Raw genomic sequence first — 21,149 nt, 5'->3', positions numbered from 1 at the left:
TGTCTAGATTTTATGAAGTAAAAGGTAAATATTCAGCCGGCAATGGTCAGCATTTTTTTGCCACTGGTGGCATTAAGTCCAGGTATTCAATGCTGGACCATTTCCAGGCACCGGCACGTAATATCTGGGTTTATGCAGTCAGCTATCTCTTAACCGGTTAAGTGCGATATTCAGCACTTATCCGCCTAAGCGAAATCAGATAAAGATAGGACTGTGTTTTATGTGGTCTGATTTGTCCAGTTAACTTGGGTTGTTAAGTGCTGAATATCGGCACCTTAACCGCATAAGTGCTGACTCCTCCCTAGATTGCACACAGAATAGCCAATTTTCAGTTTAATGATTAGTGCTGATATTCAATGGCACTAACCCTATAAGTGCCGCTAAATATCAGTGGATAGCCTTGCACAATTGTTTTAACTGGCCAGGAGCCTCTCCTGGCTGGTTAAATCACTTTGAATATCGATCCTGATTTAACAGTAAACAAATTCACACTTGATCCACACAATAACGTAAATAGGTAGGAAAATGTGGGATACAAATGGTACAAATAAATAAATAAGTCCCTAAATGTTTATTTCCTATGCGAAATAGGAAATATATGCATACTTTTCAGGCCCATCCAGAAGCATCTTTGAAAACTGTGTATGTTGTGGACATATACATGTAAGCAGCAGCTTTCCTAAAATCATTAATTTGGTACACTCTACCATTTACATATGGAAATCTGCTGTTTACACGTTCACGTGCTGTGCAAGCTTTCTAAAGTAGCCTCCATCTTGTATTATCTTTGCTCTTCATGAAAACCTGCCAGCTTCTAATGCTGCAATGATGAATGGACCAGAATTTGCAGTCTCCTGGATTTATACTGAGAGGTCTTTGGTTTTGTAGACCTGGTAATTATATCGGTTGTCTGTCTCTCTCCTCAGGACTTGAAAGCTGTGAATGGATATATGAAGAGCTGTTTCCTTATATTCCCTAACTACAACCTGGGCCATGGCCTGATGGAGATGGCTTACAATGAATATATCAATGAATACTATGCCAAGATCGGTAAAGCAGCTTCTTCCTAACCCAGGGGACAGGTCAGGCAATCCCTGACTTTGCCCCATTGCATGAATGGAGACATAACTGCTGCCTTTTACAGAGAATCAGTACTCCAGCTATTTATACACAGTGGGGAAAGGGAATACTAACTCAGCCTAATGCTTAGAGTGTAGAGTGGTCTGGTCACCTTGTTCTGCTCCATCTCTGGAGAGACTGTTACATTCAAACACATGGCCATGGTACATGACACTGACCGTTTCAAAAATCCTCATTGGATTCAATCATTCATCCTTCTTACCCACCTCAAGGAATTCAAGATTTGATATAGTCACTTGCTATTACCACCTTGCAGAATAAGGAGTTTACAACAAAAATAACAGTCATGTAGCACAGTAGAATAAGATCTTAAAGCAATAACAACATGAAATGATAAACTTTGTAATTTATTAAGAACACCATTTTCTTTAACATTTAAAACCTATCAACCTGTCATTTTCAACCTATTTTGCTTTTCTCCTAATCCTCAGGCACCATCTTTAAATTGTCCTCTCATTCTGCTAAAGAACTGAGATTCACAATACATAATTCTATATGAAAATCCACATTTTCAAGATTTTTTCTCAAATTGTTTTCTCTTTTCTTATGGCAAACTGTTCCACGGGCTGGCTCCACCTAATTGAGTGTGCCATTTCTTATTCATACTAACCAGATCTCAGTGAAGGTAAATAGTTGCAACAGATTTTGTTTGGAGAGATGATAATGATCTGGATGGTACATAATCAACTAACCTGTTTGAGAAAATTAGAGACCACTTTAGAAACCAGACAGGTGGTCTTAAATGTTCATCTTAAAGATCCTGGAGACCAGCATACTTAAACACTATTGAGATATTATGGTCATGTTGTTTTGCCCATGCCAGTACCCTGGCTGCTATGTTTTGTACAAACTGAAACAGTGCTGGGCAGACTTTTACAGTCTGTGCCCTGAGAATGGCAAGGACAAATCAAACTTGGGTATGCATATAAAGTATCACATACCATGCAAGATGAGTTTATTTTGTTGGGCAGACTGGGTGGACCGTTCAGGTCTTTTTCTGCCATCATTTACTATATGTTACTATATGTATAAGTCTTCTAAGATTAGTCTTGAATAATTGTTGAGACAATGAATTACTATAATCTAACCAACTTGTAGTCATTGCATGAAAAGCTGTAATCAATTTTGCAGGGGTAAGAAAAGACTTTGTTGATGATTTGTCCATGGCCTTATTACTCCAGGTGCATTGTAACAAAGGTGCCTTATTTCATATTAATTGACATGAATTAATTGTTTCATAATCCAATATTTTTAGACCACTACACATAGTACATTTGACTGTACCTCTCTCAACCTCAATTATTCTGATCTCCTTCCCAGGACATTTCTGAGTTCAACAGAGCTCTTTCTCATTGTGCACATTCCAAAATGGATTCACAATACCTTCTGAAATTTGGCCACCCTCCTTCCCTCACCACTGACCCAGTGACAGGTGCCCCTTGAGCTTAGCCATTTACATGAGCTTCAAAAAGAGAAGGCAGAACATGGGCTTTTTTGTCTAAAGAAAACTTGATTTTTAGTTTCTCTTCTCTTTGCCCCTTCCAGGTCAGTTTGATAAGATGAAGTCTCCTTTTGAGTGGGATATTGTAACTCGGGGTCTGGTTGCGATGACAATTGAAGGATTTGTTGGCTTCTTCATCACCATCATGTGCCAATACAACTTTTTCAGGAAACCTCAGTGAGTAGCTGGCATGGGACTGATGCTGTAGGAGTATTATGGGTGATGTTGGGTAATATTTCTATCTCAGCTGCTGGAACAGGCAAGTGGAAGATAAATACAAGTTCAGTTGAATGAAAAAAATAGTTACATCATTGCAAAACAGTTTATACTTTCTCTGTGTTTGTTATTACAGAATCACCTTTGCCATTGGGTATTACTTCACTTTTCCCTGTGGCTCTGTTTTAGTGAACTGCCTAAATTTTCTTTTCATTGTAGCTTTTCCTTTTTTATATTCAAACCGGCTGATATTCAAAAGCAATTTAAGCAGGCAGGAGAGCTTACTACCTGCTTAAATCACCACGGCCATTCCCCCCCCCCCCCCCCCCCCCCCCCCCCCCCCCGCCCCGGATATTCTGCAGCACCATACTGGGCAGTACCGCTGAATATCGCCTGTGACCGCCCATAAAAAAATGGGCAAGTCAGGGGCGTAAAGGGGGCATCATTTCGGAGGAGCCAGCAGTTATGTGGGTGCCGGCGATATTCAGTGCCAGCACCCACATAGCTAAGTGGGTGAATTTAGGACAGCTCAAAAACTGCCCTAATTCTGCCTGCTTAGCTATATGGGTGCCGACTGTCATGTCCCCTACCTCAACGCAAGTGGCGTCCTCGGGCTGCGCAAGGTACCGTCAACACGCACACTTGACTGGCACAGCCCTGAGCCATGTGTGTGTAGTTCTTCTCTGGCTGCAGGCTCCTTGATTGCTTTGCTTCCATGCACCTGTGTCTGCTCTCTCTGCCTGGCTTCCCTTGCTTCTCTCCTATTGGTCTTCCGGTTTCTCCTTCCCCTGCTCTTGTCCTATGGCTGTGCTCCTTCTCCCTGCTGGTCCCTTCTGATGTCAGACGCCAGCACTTTATCAGCTGAGCTTTTCCTGGACTCCATGCTTTGGCTTCTACTTTGGTAGGTGTTACTTGCTCAGTAGTGTGCTCTCTACTTTGTCCCTCGTTGCTGACTTTGCCTGTGCCTGCTGCCTGCCTACTGACTTTGCCTGTACCTGGATTACTCTCTTGACCTGCTGCCTGCCTGTCACATCTGTGGTCGTGACCCCTCACAGCCTCTACCTGATTTCTGGGGGACAGCTTCTGAGCTGGCTTCTGCCCATCCTTTCTGGAGTAGTTCTGTCTTTGGGAAGATCTGTTTCGGTTTCCTATCTCTGGCAGCCGTCATCTGGGTTGGATCAATGGCGGCAGCCATCTTGGATGGCTCAAGAGTCGTAGCCATCTTGGATAGCTCAAGGGGTACAGCCATCTTGGATAGATCATATCATAGGAAGCCATCTTGGAGTAACGAGGACAGAAAGGAAGCCCATATTTGGTCCTTAGAGATCTCCTGTGGGAACAGCCTCCATAGTTACTCAGATTTGCTGCAGCTGCACCTCAGGTGTGGATGGGCTTTATTAATCACCTAGAGACTGCAGTCGGTTGCCTTTGCATTGCGTCTTAGGCCCTGGTATGTGGGTGCTGGTGCACTTCTGCCTGAGAGACTTTGTCTGGACCTGATTCTGTTTTTGCTGGTTTCCTGCCTTTTGAACCTTTGCCTGGACCTGGACTTTGCTTTGCTTGCCACCTGTCTTTTGAACCTTTGCCTGGACCTGGACTTTGCTTTGTTTGCCGCCTGTCTTTTGAACCGTTGCCTAGACCTGCTTGCTGCCTGACTGCCTAGAGACCTTGTCTGGATTTGCCGGTACGCCTGTTCTGCCATGCTTCTGGTGTGGGGTGGTTTGCCTGCCACTGCTGCTCCTCGGCAGTAGCCCAAGGGCTCACAAACCCAGTTCCTGTTTAGTAACGTGACACTGCCTACTGACTTTGCCTGTACCTGGATTACTCTATTGACCTGATGCCTGGCTACTGACTTTGCCTGTACCTGGATTGCTCTCTTGTCTGATGCCTGCCTACTGACTTTGCCTGTACCTGGATTACTCTCTTGACCTGCTGCCTGCCTTCTGACTTTGCCTGTACCTGGATTACTCTCTTGACCTGCTGCCTGCCTTCTGACTTTGCCTGTACCTGGATTACTCTCTTGCCTGCTGCCTGCCTGCTGACTTTGCCCGTACCTGGATTACTCTCTTGCCTGCTGCCTGCCTGCTGACTTTGCCTGTACCTGGATTACTCTCTTGACCTGCTGCCTGCCTATTGACTTTACCTGTGCCTGGATTACTCTTTTGCCTGTTGTTTGCCTATTGACTTTGCCTGTACCTGGATTACTCTCTTGACCTGCTGCCTGCCTACTGACTTTGCCTGTACCTGGATTACTCTCTTGACCTGCTGCCTGCCTACTGACTTTGCCTGTACCTGGATTACTCTCTTGACCTGCTGCCTGCCTTCTGACTTTGCCTGTACCTGGATTACTCTCTTGACCTGCTGCCTGCCTATTGACTTTACCTGTGCCTGGATTACTCTCTTGCCTGTTGTTTGCCTATTGACTTTGCCTGTTCCTGGATTACTCCCTTGCCTGCTGCCTACCTATTGACTTGCTTGTACCTGGATCACTCTCTTGCCTGCTGCCTGTCTGGCCATTAAGTTCACCACCCCGCTTCCTGCTCCATCTCGTAAGTCTTGCAGGCCGCCCCGCACCTAGGGGCTCAACCTCTGAGGAACGGCGGTCAGCGCAGGTGAAACCTGGGGTTGTCCAGCCACCAAGCAGAACCTGGTCCCAGTACCAGGCTCAGCAGTGCTCTACTTGGTACAAGAACTCACAAGTCTGACACCAGCACTGAATATCAGTCAGCACCCGTATAACTATTCTTCACTTGTATCACGAGCTGCCACGAAAGGTCGCAGCAGCTATATATAGAGGCCAGCTGCAAGGGCCAGGAGCGAGGGGGTTTTGTTCCTTTCCCCAACGCCCCCATTAGGACTAACAGAGTTACAGGTAGGCCTGGAAGTGGCCTACCTAGACCTTGGGTGGGGGGGGGGGGGGTGATTCTCACAGACTGGGGGTAAGGGGTAGGAAGGGGCTTTTTTGGAGGCTGGGAGGGGGACCGGGGCTTCTTTAAAGGTAAAATACAGTCATGCGGGTCCTGGCCAATATTCAGTCAGGACCTGCAGAACTCTTATGCAGGCCCCAGCTAAATATTGGTCAGGACCCACATAGGCTCTGGCGGCCATCCTTACCAAATTTAGCCCCCAGTATTCACTGCCGGTACCCAGACATGTCCTGGAACTGAATATTAAGGGCTAATTAGGCAGCAACGGTAAGCATTTCAAAAAAATGCTGACTGCCGCTGGCTGAATATCGGCCAGAAGGCAATTGAAAGACCAGTGATTTGGCAAGTTGGTGATAGGATTTGATGACTGTTTAAGGACATTCCCAGCCTAGTGCAACCAGTTAAACTTCTCCGTTATTTTCCTGCCTCTCCTCCAGGAAAGATACTGGTCAATGTAAAGAAATAATATTCTCACAAGAAGTGGCACAAGTGGAACTGTAAGGGCATGCAAAAATCAAGAACAGGCATGTGAGGGAGTGAGTGATATAGCAGCAGGTGTCCCTGAGAACACTCCCTCACTAATAGGCTGATGCTCAGAACTCCAGTACTATAGGGAACAGCGCTAGAAAATACCATGGAACAGTGCACAAAATTAACTTCCTAATGCTCAAAATTAACAGCATGCAAATTATATGTACGCTGTGCAAATGGGAGGAATGTGGCTGGCGCATGTGCACAAGAGTTTTGCAGTAAGCAAAGCTCTTGTGCACAAACTTGTTCAAACCTCGAAGTGCAGGCACACATCAGCGCCATTCTTCTGCTCCTTAAATATAAGCTTTTAAAATTTTCTTTCACTTCAAAAGTTTATATTTAAGCACTGAAAACAGGTGCAAGTGTGTGCTTCCACTTTTGGTTTTGCTCGGACTTGCACACATTTTTTCCTCATCATCAGTGCTCAGAGGCTTGCATGGATTTCCTTCCTCTTTAAAATAAAATCAAAACCATCAGACTTTAAAAGGAAAATCATGAGACACCGTCTTGTCTAGTCCCTCAACGTGACCTCAGAGCTGGCGATAGGTTTCCAGCATTAGGGGAGGGGGTTTTTTTGTGTGTGCTGCTTCTCTGAGCATTAGCTAATGACTTCATTTACATCCATTTGCCTACATTTAAGTGCAATTTGTGCTAATCTTTGGTTCACACATTGTTTCCTGCACTAGAACATTCTGGGCACATTAATGCTAGCTAGTCTGGCACTAATCGCCTCTAGCGCTGGTGTTAGATTTTGATCATAGGTCCATGAGTTTGCAATTTAACCATCTTATGGCAGGTGGCGCTAAACTACCATGTTAGAGACTGAGTCAGAGGGGTTGGGCTCAGGCTGGGAGGAGGTTAAATGCCCTGGAACAGAGTGGATCATAGAGGCTTCGCAGGAAGAGGTCAGGTCACCAGGAGGAACCTGAACAAGGATCCTCCCAAGGAGTTCTGGCTTGGCTGCACTACCTGAGGGGAGTCCAAGGAAGAAGAGTGACCCTAGCTCAGACCCTTGCATTCCTGTGTGATAGGAAGTTTAAATCTGTGACTCCAGGGATTCCAGAGTTATGTAATCACAAGTGAGGTAACTGAAGACTGCCAAGGTAGGCCAGTTATCCCTTGGCTGTTAGAACTGTGGTTATGATAAAGGAGCTATTGCACATTGAAGAGTGTAGCCAAGCCAGGGGCAGGCTACTGGAATTGGGACAGTGTTAGAGGTACCCAGTGCATATTTTCTAGCTAAAAAGGTGCCGGTACTCAAATGCCAGGCCACCCTTCAGGGGGTGGGATGATCACCAAGAGACCCACCCCACAATAGCCAGGCCCCCTGCAACCAATCACAGAATCTATGACATGGCTCTTTCATTAAAACTTGGGGACCATGGGTCAATTTTAGCAGACAATGGAAAAGGTGCCGGTACTCAGTACCCCCAAGTACCCCCTCATAAAAACCCTGGAAGTACCAATCCTGTGAGGAAACAGGGCTGACTATTCTTTCAGCCACCCTGATCACCCCCCGACGTTACAATCCCCAATATCTGACAATCTAAAAATCCTAAGAGTAACATTAGACAAACACCTAACTTTAGAAACGCATGCAAAAGCCATGACGAAGAAGATGTTCAACATGATGTGGGTACTGAAAAGAGTGAAGCCATACCTTCCACAGAAAACTTTCCGCAATCTAGTACAATCCACAGTGCTCACCCATGCCGACTACTGCAACAGCATCTTCATCGGATGCCAAGCCCAAATCATGAAAAAACTCCAAAACACCCAAAACACAGCAGCTAGACTCATTTTTGGCAAATCACGATTCGAAAGCGCAACACCACTTCGTGAAAAACTTCACTGGCTCCCAATCATGGAACGTATAAACTTCAAAGCCCACACAATGATCCACAAGATCCTCAATGGCGAATCTCTAAGCTACATGTCCAACCTGATTGATCTTCCTGCCAGGAACTGGACCAGAACTTCTAGAACATATCTCATTCGTCATCTTCCTAACTGCAAAGGCCTCAAATACAAAACCTACTACGCATCCAGCTTCTCTGTCATAGGCAGCCAACTCTGGAACGCCATACCTTGACATATCCGAAAAACCACTGAACACCTACCCTTCCGAAAACTGCTGAAGACTTGCCTACCCAAATGACCCGTCCTAATTCTCAAACATAATTCCACATGTAATTCCACACCACTAGTATTACCCACACTCCAATCCCTTCCCCACATCTCTTATTATTGTCCTACTCTATATAATTATGTCATCTCTGCGACACTTTGTTCCATACTTTGTATCATCTCTGTGATACTTTGAACCATACTTTGTAAGCCGCACTGAACCTGCAATCGAGCGGGAAAGAGCGGGGTATAAATGCCATAAATAAATAAATAAATACACGTTTTTGACTTCCTATCTGCAACTTCTGTGGGTACATGTGCCATATATTTGTGAAGTCCCGCAGTCAGCCTAGCCACACTATCACAAAGCACCATTAGAAATGTTTAGTAAGAGAAGTAAGTCTCCTATAAGCAGGTTACATCCATAACTTCTTTTTTTTTTTTACTTTAAATTTTTGAGTGTTTTGAAATATTTATAAACATTTATAACAGTCAGACCATTCAATATACACCACTGTATAATTCCATTTCTTATCATAATCTCAGCATATTGACTGTCCAACTAACTTGTAATACCAACAGTAACACATCTTGTACATTTCCCTCCATTCTCTAAATACAGTCCCCCCAGCCATGTTCCTCTCTAATTATCCCCAACTTTGCATTTCGCCTGTCTAGACACAGGTGGAGGGATCTACCTTGCCCCTTATTATTTCCCTTCTCCCCCCCTCCCCCCACCCCCTTCAATCCTTAGTCCCTGAATATTACCCTCCCTCCCTCTCCTACATCCATAACTTCTAATGAAGATGTAATGCATAGATAAGATTATTTTCTTTTAGATGTTACACTAATGAATTTAGTTCTTCTAAAATGGTAGTGTTGATGAGAGTCTGATAAAATATGGGTGTTCTGCTAGTTCTTCACACAGCTCAGTTAATACACCTCTTTCCTGCCTCCTATTATACCTGTTCAGCATTAGGCGTTCTCACAATTCCCCAAGGGAATGTCAAACCTGACACAGCACCTCATGACTGGCTGTTAATAGTCATTCTTGTCCGTTCATTCATAATATTTCAGTAACCAAGAATCTTAGCATTGCTGTGCTAAGAGAAAGCTGTTGAAACAGAAATAGGTATGTTTTCCCCCCTTTGCTCGTAAGATTTCCTCCTAGGACCAAATCACATACTTTTATGATATACTTGGGGGAACATAGAAACAAATCATAAAACCCATGCCATTTGTTTGGAATTGACCTCACTGGGGTTACAAGCCTAATTAAAAAAACAACTATGCCTTAAGAAGCATGCTTCACAGGTGCACTTTCCCACCCATCTAACCCCAAATATTTTCCTCTGTCTCTCTTCACAAGGCGACTGCCTGTGTCCAACAAGCCCATTGAAGATGATGATGTGGATGTAGCAAATGAGAGACAGCGTGTGCTACGTGGGGATGCTGACAATGACATTCTGAAGATAGAGAACTTGACCAAGGTACAATAGAAATTCCATATGGGGTAATTTTATAACAGGATTCCTATACAGTTTTTACAGTTCAATTTTATTTAATATGCTGCAAATAAAATAAACTAAGTGGTTTACAATTCAAAAAAATGATGAGTATTGAAAATGGGAAGATGAAAATGAAACAGTAAATCAGGGGAATGATACAAAGGGTGTGAAAAAGATAAGACAGGACAGGGAAAAGGAGAACTTTGATGAGGGGGGAACTAAAATCATATGGGTTCAGGAGTAAATGCTTTAGAGATAATTGGGCTTTGTGGATAGCCTTAAACCTTAAGAATAGTCCTGTTCACAAGTAAAGAGAGATATTATTCCAAAGGGTAGGAGAGACAACTGAAAAGGAAGTTCTAGCAGAGTGTGAGCATATTTGGAGGTAGGAAGGTACCACTAGAAAGTACTATTGGGAGGCATGTAGAGTACAGGTCAGAGAATATAGAATGAATTATATTTTGTCTGTTTCATAAAGGCAATATGGATGCTTGTGAGGGAGTGAATGGTATAGCGGCAGGTGTCCTTGGTAACACTCCCTCACTGATGTTGCATTTAAGCCACCTTATGGCAGGTGGCGTTAACCTGCCATGTCAGAGGCTGAGTCCTGAGGGGTGGGGCTTAGGCTGGGAGGTGATTAAATGCCCTGGATCAGAGAGGCCCCATGGGAAGAGGTCTCCTGGAGGAGATGGACATGGGGGAAGTCACTGCTTGCCCAAGGATTGGTAGCATGAAATGTTACTACTAATTGGGTTTCTGCCAGATACTTGTGACTGCCAGGTACTTGTGATCTGGATTGGCCACTGTTAGAAGCATGTTACTGGGCTAGATGAACAATTGGTCTGACCCAGTATAGCTATTCTTATGATTGGGAGTGAAGGAGTCCTCTCAAGTTGTTGGCTTGGCTACAGTACCTGTGGGGGAGACCCAGGGAAGCAAGGAGTGGCCCTGTATCCAAGGTTTGCACACGGGGGTAAGAGTAACCACCCAGGAGTTACAAGAGAAGGAATAGAAGCCTGTAAAGGTAAAGACTGCAGGTCCTTGTGACCTTGTCCCCTAGTCTGTATAATTTTTGAAAGAGTAAAAAATCGATTCACTTCTACTCGTTCTACACCACTCAGGATTTTGTAGACCGCAATCATATCTCCCCTCAGCTGCATGTCGTTAGGTACAGCTGAGGGGAGATATGTACATATTTGCACATAAACAGCCACATAGTTTTGTGAAAGGCCTTTTTCATGCAGGAAAGCATTTATAATATCAATCGATATAGATTATAATAAACAGTAATTATGCTTTAAAATTTGAAGAAAGATGAGATGTTGAACTTTGTATCATGTAGAAGTTCTGTAAGCTTCTGTTCATTGAAACATGCAATTTGACCTTGGGTGACTAAACCTTTACACAGAGCTGGATCTCTCCACATAATTGTACAGTAACCATTTTCTGCATGTAAATCATGCTTTACATGAGGAAAACACCTATCAATTTACTCCCTTAGGGGGCAGTTTTATAAGTGGGTACTTCCAGTTGGGTGCCCTCCTAATATGTGATAGGAGTGTATTCTGAGGTGTCATATTTAAATACTAGCATAATCCGATATCGGCGTGCCAAATGTTAACACACCTGAAGTTAAACCAGTTATAGACCTAACGTAACTGCTCTTGTAATGTACAGTATTCTGTAAATTATATATGTAAGTGGAAGCCCTGCTTGTATTCCCCCTACTCTTCCAGTTACATGCCACAGCACTTACAAAAGCAGTTATAGAATAGTGTTTAGGATGCGTACGTGTGTGAGTGCTCATTTTCTCTTCATTTACATGCACAAGGGGCGTGTAACCCCAGGTGCTTAGTAAAAGATTGCCCTTATAGGGGGGCAATTCTACAAGTGAGTGCCACAAATTAGGCATCTAGATGCAGCACACTGAGCATTAATTCTGCAACAGCATATTATAGAATACTAGTGTAAGTTGGTATCTATGCGCTTATGTTTGGGCATGCCCACTTACACTATGCCAATATCAGACATAAATACACATGCCTAAATGCAGGATTCCATATCATCAAGCTGATCAATCCATAGACTGGTGGGTTGTGTCCATCTACCAGCAGGTGGAGATAGAGAGCAAACTTTTGCCTCCCTATATGTGGTCATGTGCTGCCGGAAACTCCCCAGTATGTTCTCTATCTCAGCAGGTGGTGGTCACACACAGCAGCAGCTCTGGCTAGGCCTCCAAGCCTAATCCTTAGGTTTTGTTGAGGCCTGGGGTTGAGGGCTCTTTTGAGCAAGTGCAAACCTGGTGGTGCCAGGTCCCTCCTTTTCTCCCCCCTCCCGCTGGCTCCGTTTAAAAAAAAAAAAAAAAAAAATATTTTTAAACGTCTTTAAAGGCGTTTAATTCGACGTTTCTTTAAACGTTCATTGCAGCTACTCACTGGGACACCAGTTCGTTACAGCTCGGAGCGGCAAGCAGGTAATTTTACCTTTTTATAGCGGGCAGGGGGTTCCCCGATTCTTCTCCTCGTGGCAATGGCGTCGGAGGGCGAGGGCGCAAAGGGTCGCTCCCCGGATCGCTGGAGCGCTTCTAGAGGGGATGCGGGGGTTTTACAACCTGATTCGCCCTTGATGGGTGATAGTTTAGTGACCGATGAATGTCCCGGTCGTTCCTCCGGCGTGGCGGTTTTTTCCCGCCATAAACGCCCATCCCCCGCTCCTCGCCTCCGCCATCTTGGCCGGCCACGCGGCTCGGACGGCTTCTTCGGGGCCGCCCTTGAGGTTGGAGACATTAATGCCATGAACGCCCTTAATTTGGGCGACGGCACAAAAGCGGCTAAAGTTAAGCGCCGTTCTTCCCGCGCGGCTCCTTCACGGAGTTTCGCGCCGGACGCCATTTTGGATGCGCAGCATGTCTCTCCCCCGCTATTGCGAGCGCCGGTTGAGAGTGCGTCTAGGGCTGTTGCCCAGGCTGCGGAAGTGCACAGTCTGGGGGGTTTCTCCCCCGAGTTTGTTTTGCTGCTGCATCAGGCTTTCCTCATGCAAACGCTGCCCCTGCTCCCTCTTCTGATAAAGAGGTTGAGGTTCCCAGAGGTAAACGCCCTCGGGTTGATTTCCAGGTCTTGGAGGACTTTTGTCTCCTCCGTTGTAGATGAGGGCAGAGTGTCTGAGGTCTCCCAACGATCCTTTGCGGATTCCTTGGAGGAGATAGATCCCCGCTCGGATGGAGCGGATGACCCCTCTGCAGCGCGGCTTTTTAGCCCAGAGGATTTGCCCAACCTGTTGTTACAGGCCATGGACACTTTGAAGATTTCCTCTCCGGAGGACGTCTCTCCCTCAGCCCCTGTTGGCTCTGCCATTATGCTGGGGACGAAGCGCCCGCCTAGAACCTTCCACGTGCATGATGCCATGCACACCTTAATTGCGGCTCAATGGGATGTCCCGGAAACGAGCCTTAAAGTGGCTAGGGCTATGTCCCGCCTCTATCCTTTGGCTGTGAGTGAACGTGAGGCCTATCTGTGGCCTACCGTGGATTCTTTAATCACTGCGGTGACTAAGAAAACGGCGTTGCCGGTGGAAGGTGGCACGGCCCTAAAGGACGCCCAAGACAGAAGATTGGAGGCGGCCTTAAGGTCGTCCTTGGAGGCAGCTGCTTTAAGTTTGCAGGCCTCAGTTTGCGGCTCCTATGTGGCCAGGGCGTGCCGGACTATGGTGCAGCGGGCTTCCCCCTCGGATCATTCCTTGAGGGCTGATTGGCCGGCCCTGGAATCGGGCTTAGCCTATTTGGCAGACTTGCTGTATGATGTCTGGAGAGCCTCAGCTAAAGGCATGGCTCAGACAGTCTCTGCGCGGCGGTGGCTTTGGCTGAAACATTGGTCTGCTGACCACGCCTCTAAATCCCGCCTGGCTAGATTGCCTTTTAAAGACAAGCTGCTCTTTGGGGTCGAGCTGGACAAAATCGTGACCGATCTCGGCACGTCTAAGGGCAAGAAATTACCAGAGGTCAGGGCTCGGGTTAGTACTCGTCCCGATACCTCCATACCGCCCGGGCAAGTCGGGTTCCTCTGCCCCCTCTTCCTTCAAGAGGACTTTCTCCCCCAAGCAGCATTCCTTTCGCAGAGACCGCCGTCCCGGAGGTGCTCCCTCCGGTCCTCCCCCAGGGTCTCGTACCCAATGACGGGGCCTTGGTCCACGCCCCAGTGCAGATTGGAGGACGGCTGTCCTCGTTTCTGGGCGAGTGGACCACTATAACTTCAGACGCGTGGGTGCTGGAAGTCATCAGAGACGGCTACAAGCTAGAGTTCTGCCAACCCTTAAGAGACGGGTTTGTACTCTCTCCCTGCAAGTCTCCGGTCAAGCTGTGGTAGTGCAGCAGACCTTGGACAACCTGATCCGCCTGGGTGCGGTCGTTCCGGTGCCAAAAAATCAGATGGGCAAGGGACGTTACTCCATTTACTTTGTGGTTCCAAAGAAAGGAGGTTCTGTCCGGCCTATCCTCGACCTCAAAGGGGTCAATCGGGCCTGGAAAGTGAGGCACTTTCGCATGGAGACTCTCCGCTCTGTTATAGCGGCAGTGAAGGCAGGAGAGTTCTTGGCTTCCTTGGACATCAAGGAAGCGTACCTGCATATTCCCACCTGGCCTCCTCTCCAACGCTTTCTGCGTTTTACAGTCCTGAGACGACACTTCCAGTTCAGAGCCCTCCCTTTCGGGTTGGCTACTGCTCCGCGGACCTTTTCCAAAGTAATGGGGGTCATAGCGGCCTTCCTGCTAAAGGAAGGAGTACAAGTCCATCCTTATCTGGACGACTGGTTGATCCGAGCCCCCTCTTATGCAGAGTGCGGCAAAGCTATGGACCTGGGTAGTTGCTCTTTTGAGCTCCCTGGGATGGATCATCAACTGGAAGAAGAGCCAGCTGCGCCCGACTCAGTCCCTGGTGTATCTGGGAGTTCGATTCGACACCCAAGTGGGCAGAGTGTTCCTGCCAGACAATCGGATTGTCAAGCTTCAGGCTCAGGTGGACTAGTTCCTAGTAGCCTCTCCTATTCGGGCTTGGGACTACGTGCAGCTGTTGGGCTCTATGACGGCCACGATGGAAGTAGTGCCCTGGGCCAGGGCTCATATGAGACCACTACAGCTATCTCTGCTGCTGCGCTGGACTCCGATGTCGGAGGATTATGCTGTGCGCCTTCCCGTGGACCCAGCAGTGCGCAAGGCGCTGAGCTGGTGGACGCAGACAGACAAGTTGTCTGCAGGATTGCCTCTGGTGACCCCGGAGTGGATTGTCGTCACGACAGACGCCTCTTTGATGGGCTGGGGAGCCCACTGCTTGGGAAGGACAGCGCAGGGGCTCTAGTCTCCTGCAGAGGCAAGTGGTCTATCAACCTCCTGGAACTCAGAGCCATTCGCTTGGTGTTATTGGAGTTCATCCCGGTACTCGTGTTGAAGCCTGTACGGGTCCTGTCGGACAATGCCACGGCTGTGGCCTATATCAACCGCCAGGGAGGTACCAGAGCGCCCCTCTAGCCAAGGAGGCTATGAGTCTTTGCCAGTGGGCGGAAGCGAACCTGGAGCAGCTTTCAGCGGCCCACATTGCCGGAGTCATGAATGTCAAGGCGGACTTTCTCAGTCGCCATACCTTGGAGCCCGGAGAGTGGCAACTATCTGCTCAGGCGTTCTTGGACATCACGAAGCGCTGGGGCCAGCCGAGCCTAGATCTGATGGCGTCATCGGCCAATGGCCAAGTGCCGCGCTTTTTCAGCAGAGGACGGGACCCTCGATCCCTGGGAGTAGATGCTCTTCTCCAACAGTGGCCGACACAAGAGCTCCTCTATGTGTTCCCGCCCTGGCCCATGCTGGGCAGGGTGCTAGACCGGGTGGCAAAGCATCCCGGCAGGGTAATCCTGGTGGGTCCGGATTGGCCCAGACGTCCCTGGTATGCGGACTTGTTCAGGCTCTCAGTCGACGATCCTCTGCGGCTGTCAGTGGAGCAGGGCCTGTTACATCAGGGTCCCGTGGTGATGGAGGATCCCTCTCCCTTTGGTCTTACGGCCTGGCTATTGAGCGGCAGCGTCTGAGGAAGAAGGGCTTCTCAGACAAGGTCATCGCCACTATGCTGAGAGCGAGGAAGCGCTCTACTTCTACTGCTTACGCCAGGGTTTGGCGTATCTTTGCAGCATGGTGTGAAGCAGGCTCACTTTCTCCCTTCACTGCTCCAATTTCTTCAGTGTTGGCGTTCCTGCAAGAAGGTCTGGAGAAAGGCCTGTCGCTCAGTTCCCTTAAAGTCCAGGTAGCGGCTCTGGCTTGCTTCAGGGGCCGCCTGAAGGGTGCTTCCCTGGCTTCGCAGCCAGATGTGGTGCGCTTTCTCAAGGCAGTTAATCACCTGCGCCCTCCTCTGCACTCAGTGGTGCCTGCGTGGAATCTCAACCTGGTGCTAAGAGCATTGCAGAAGCCGCCTTTGGAACCCTTGTCGAGGGCATCTTTGAAAGACCTGACGTTGAAAGCAGTCTTTTTGGTGGCTATCACTTCAGACAGAAGAGTTTCCGAGCTCCAGGCGCTCTCATGTCGAGAGCCTTTTCTGCAGTGCACTGAGGCAGGAGTGACTATTCGCACAGTGCCTTCCTTCCTGCCCAAGATTGGTTCTCGCTTCCATGTGAATCAGCAGCTCTGTCTCCCTTCCTTTCGTAGGGAGGACTACCCAGAGGAGTACTCCGCTCTTGAATATCTGGATGTGAAACGAGTCATCATCAGATACTTGGAAGTGACCAATGATTTCCGGAAATCGGATCATCTGTTTGTCCTGTTTGCAGGTCCTCGTAAGGGTCTGCAGGCTGCTAAGCCTACAGTGGCAAGATGGGTCCAGGAAGCCATTGCAGCGGCTTATGTGGCCGCGGGGAAGGTGCCGCCTATCCAGCTGAAGGCTCCCTCCACGAGAGCTCAGGCGGCCTCGATGGCAGAGGCCGGATCCGTCTCCTTGGAAGAGATATGCAAGGCGGCAACGTGGGCTTCGGCTCATACATTCTCCAAGCATTACCGTTTGACTGTGGCTGCACGGGCGGAGGCCCGGTTTGGAGCTTCAGTGTTGAGGTCAGGGATTTCTATGTCCCGCCCTGGGTGAGTACTGCTTCGGTACATCCCACCAGTCTATGGATTGATCAGCTTGATGATATGGAAGGTAAAATTATGTATAATCATACCTGATAATTTTCTTTCCATTAATCATAGCTGATCAATCCATAGCCCCTCCCAGATATCTGTACTGTTTATATTCTGGTTGAATTTTAGGTTCAAGTTTAGCCTTCAGTTACTTCAGGAGGACTTCGTGTTCAAGTTCTTCTTTCACTTGGATTCTTCAAGAGTTGAGACGACTTTGTGTTACAGTGAGCTGCTGCATTCCTCTCCCCTCCGTTTTACGGGGCTGGATTGAGACATAAATTCTGCCGGCACTCCCTCCCGCTTCGTGCGGCTGTAGGGCAGCTTTGTACCCCTCCCGCTTCGGCGGTGTTAGGGTCAGTCAGCTCCTCCCGCGGTTGCGGTTGCAGGATAAGCCAGATCCCCCCGCATCGGCGGGTGTGGTGTCCCTCCCCCGCTCCGCGGGGATGAGCTGGACGGATTCCCCTCCCCCACTTGTGTGGGGATGAGCTGGGTTAATTCCCCTCCCCCGTTTCGGCGGTGGTGAGCTGGGCAGAGTGTCCCTTCGTGGGTGTAATTCTCTAAGTGCTGAGTCCTGCGGATGGAGCTTTGATATCGACATACTGAGGAGTTTCCGGCAGCACATGACCACATATAGGGAGGCAAAAGTTTGCTCTCTATCTCCACCTGCTGGTAGATGGACACAACCCACCAGTCTATGGATTGATCAGCTATGATTAATGGAAAGAAAATTATCAGGTATGATTATACATAATTTTACCTTTTAGCATACAACTTACAGATGGTAAGTTACACATGTAAATGGGAGCCCTGCCCAAGCCCTACCTATGCTCTGCCCATGTGTATGCCCCCTTGCAATTATGCATTAAGCAAGCTGTGCACATTTGTTATAGAATACCACTTAGCATCCAACTAGCACTTACACAGAAATGCTAGTATTCTATAATTTTAGTGTGCAAGTGGCATTTACATTTAGGTGCTAAGGTTATGGAATGAGGGGGATAGTGCTCACACAATATAGTTTATAGCTTATTCACATTTCTATACCATCTGTGCTAACTGGCAGATCAAAACAGTTTACAATCTAAATCATGAAATATTAGAAAAAGAAACTACACAATCTGGCAGGACAGTGTCAATTCCATTCATGCATCAACTAGGGAGATTGTAGAAGAAAGTAAAAATGTAGGTTGTGAAGAGGGGACAGGACTAGAAAAAGGAAACAGAACAGATGAGGAAGGGTGAAACACGTACCCAAATAATATGGGATAACAAATCAATCTAAGGAGGAGTAAATGCACATTGAAAAAGCAAGGCTTTAACTGCAGCATTAATTTAAAAAAAAAAAAAAACTATTCAGCACAAACATCAAGAGGCAACGAGTTCCATAAAAAAGGAACTGCAAAATAGAAAGCCTAGTGGATTTCAAAAGGGTTTGCTTAGGACCTGGTAGCACCAGATGATGATAGTAACATAGTAAATGACAGCAGATAGTAACATAGTAGATGACGGCAGAAAAAGACCTGCATGGTCCATCCAGTCTGCCCAACAAGATAAACTCATATGTGCTACTTTTTGTGTATACCTTACCTTGATTTGTACCTGTCCTTTTCAGGGCACAGACCGTATAAGTCTGCCCAGCACTATCCCCGCCTCCCAACCACCAGTCCCGCCTCCTACCACCGGCTCTGGCACAGACCGTATAAGTCAGCCCAGCACTATCCCTGCCTCCTGCCACCGGCTCTGCCACCCAATCTCGGCTAAGCTCCTTAGGATCCATTCCTTCTGAACAGGATTCCTTTATGTTTATCCCATAATGACAGCAGATAAAGACCTGTATGGTCCATCCAGTCTGCCCAACAAGATAAACTCATTTTACATGGTATGTGATACTTTATATGTATACCCGAGGTTGATTTGTCCTTGCCTTTCTCAGGGCACAGACTGTAGTAGTCTGCCCAGTACTGTACTGTTCTCGTACTATGTTCTGAAGCTAACGTTGAAGCCCCTTAAAATTTACACTCCAGCCCATCCCTATCTATTCAGTCATGATCAGGGCGTAGACTGTAGAAGTCTGCCAGCTCCTGTTTTGTTTCCCAATTACCAGCGTCGCCACCCAATCTCCACTAAGATTCCGTGGAACCATTCCTTCTAAACAGGATTCCTTTGTGTTTATCCCACACATGTTTGAATTCCATTACTATTTTTATCTCCACCACCTCCCACGGAAGGGCATTCCACACATCCACCACCCTCTCCATGAAAAAAATACTTCCTGACATTAGTCCTGAGTCTGCCCCCCTTCAACCTCAATTCATGTCCTCTAGTTCTACCGCCTTCCCATCTCCGGAAAAGGTTCATTTGTGGATTAATACCTTTCAAATACTTCTGTATCACGTCACCCCTGTTTCTCCTTTCCTCCAAAGGTATACATGTTCAGGCCAGCATGTCTCTCCTCGTACGGTTTGCAACACAAATCCCATACCATTTTTGTAGCTTTTCTTTGCACCGCTTTCAGTCTTTTTACATCTTTAGCAAGATACGGCCTCCAAAACTGAACACAGTACTCCAAGTGGGGCCTCACTAAAGACTTGTAGAGGGGCATCAACACCGCCTTTCTTCTGCTGATTATGCCCCTCTCTATGCAGCCTAGCATCCTTCTGGCCACGGCCGTCGCCTTGTTGCATTGTTTCTTCACCTTTAGATCCTCAGACACCAACACCCCAAGGTCTGAGTCAAACTTACTAATCTCTCTCCTCCTATCCGGTATCTCTCTTTCGGGTTTCTGCACCCCAAGTGCATCACTCTACACTTCTTGGCATTAAATTTTAACTATTACCAGAATTAATTACACATTATATCAGCTAAATATGTATGTTATATAATTTTTTTACATTTTTATTTTGCAGTGCTCAGTATGCATTGTTGTGCTAATCTCATTTGTCACGGTAACAAATCAACACTTCTACTAGAAGACATCACAGCACTTGCCTACCTCCCTTCTCCACCCTAATTAAATGCTGTAAATTCTAAAATACAGGTACTGATAATATTGTCCCCATATCTCAGATCCATAAGGCTTTTGATGTAATAGAGATGAAGGGTAGAGCCTTCGTAGTGTTGTGCTGTTGCTAGCTGTGACTCTCAATCCTCGTGTCTGTGCTCAGTGATTTAAAAACAGCTCTGAAGAGCGAGCATCTTTCCCAATGTGAGTCCACGTTTCACCATTACCGGCGTCTTCAGGGGAGTGAATGTTCCATGCTTTGGAAAGTTTTTTTATGATAAGGTTAAAACGACACATACTGAATTCAACTCAACTTTAAATAATTATCAGTCTCATGTCAGTGAATAAGTTACCTTACAAACTTTTGTCTTCAAATTTAAGTATCAGCTTGCTACAGATGGATTCTCCGCAAGCTAAGCCCTGTAATCGACAGGACGTACTGCCTGAACGTCAAGGTTTTATACTGATTGCCAGCTGACTGAAATCAGGACCGCCCCTTTCTTAAAGCAACCATTCAATTTCTTTATTAAGGCCATTGAGGTGGACCGTATCCCACTGAAATATAAACCTCTGTTCAATGTGAATACTGCGGAAACATCACCCCCCCAGCGCATGTGTACTTGAGCCAAGACCACGTATTTTAAATCCGATATCGGATGTTGCTGTTGTAACCAATGAGCAACTAATGGAGCTTCCCTCTTGTTGACACGAAGGTTGCTAATATGCTCACCTATATGCTGTTTGACTTTGCGTCTAGTTTGGCCGATGTACCATTTCCTACATGGACATTTAATCCCATACACTACTTGAGCTGTGTTACAATCTGTGTGCCCTTGTAAAGTATATATGGTGCCAGTTTTAGGGTTGATAACTGTTCATGTCTCCAAAACATATGGGCAATAAATTACAAGCGGACCTTACGAGACTGGGAGACTGGGCGTCTAAATGGCAGATGATGTTTAATGTGAGCAAGTGCAAAGTGATGCATGTGGGAAAGAGGAACCCGAATTATAGCTACATCATGCAAGGTTCCACGTTAGGAGTCACGGAC

At 46.9% G+C, this 21,149-nt stretch overlaps 1 protein-coding gene across 1 annotated transcript in view; it reads left to right on the top strand.

The window, feature by feature from the left end:
- ABCA2 (ATP binding cassette subfamily A member 2) overlaps positions 1–21,149 on the top strand; it is a 689,232-nt gene that overhangs the window by 606,813 nt on the left and 61,270 nt on the right. The window contains exons 43-45 of the mRNA XM_030206813.1: positions 927–1,050; positions 2,686–2,818; positions 9,812–9,932. Coding sequence (XP_030062673.1) covers positions 927–1,050; positions 2,686–2,818; positions 9,812–9,932 — 378 coding nt within the window. The remainder of the gene's footprint in view (positions 1–926; positions 1,051–2,685; positions 2,819–9,811; positions 9,933–21,149) is intronic.

The sequence above is a fragment of the Microcaecilia unicolor genome, chromosome 6 (genome assembly GCF_901765095.1).
Source record: "Microcaecilia unicolor chromosome 6, aMicUni1.1, whole genome shotgun sequence".
Taxonomy (NCBI): Eukaryota; Metazoa; Chordata; class Amphibia; order Gymnophiona; family Siphonopidae; genus Microcaecilia; species Microcaecilia unicolor.
The sequence above is the reverse complement of the archived record's forward strand: the minus strand, read 5'-3'. Positions and strand labels throughout refer to the sequence as shown.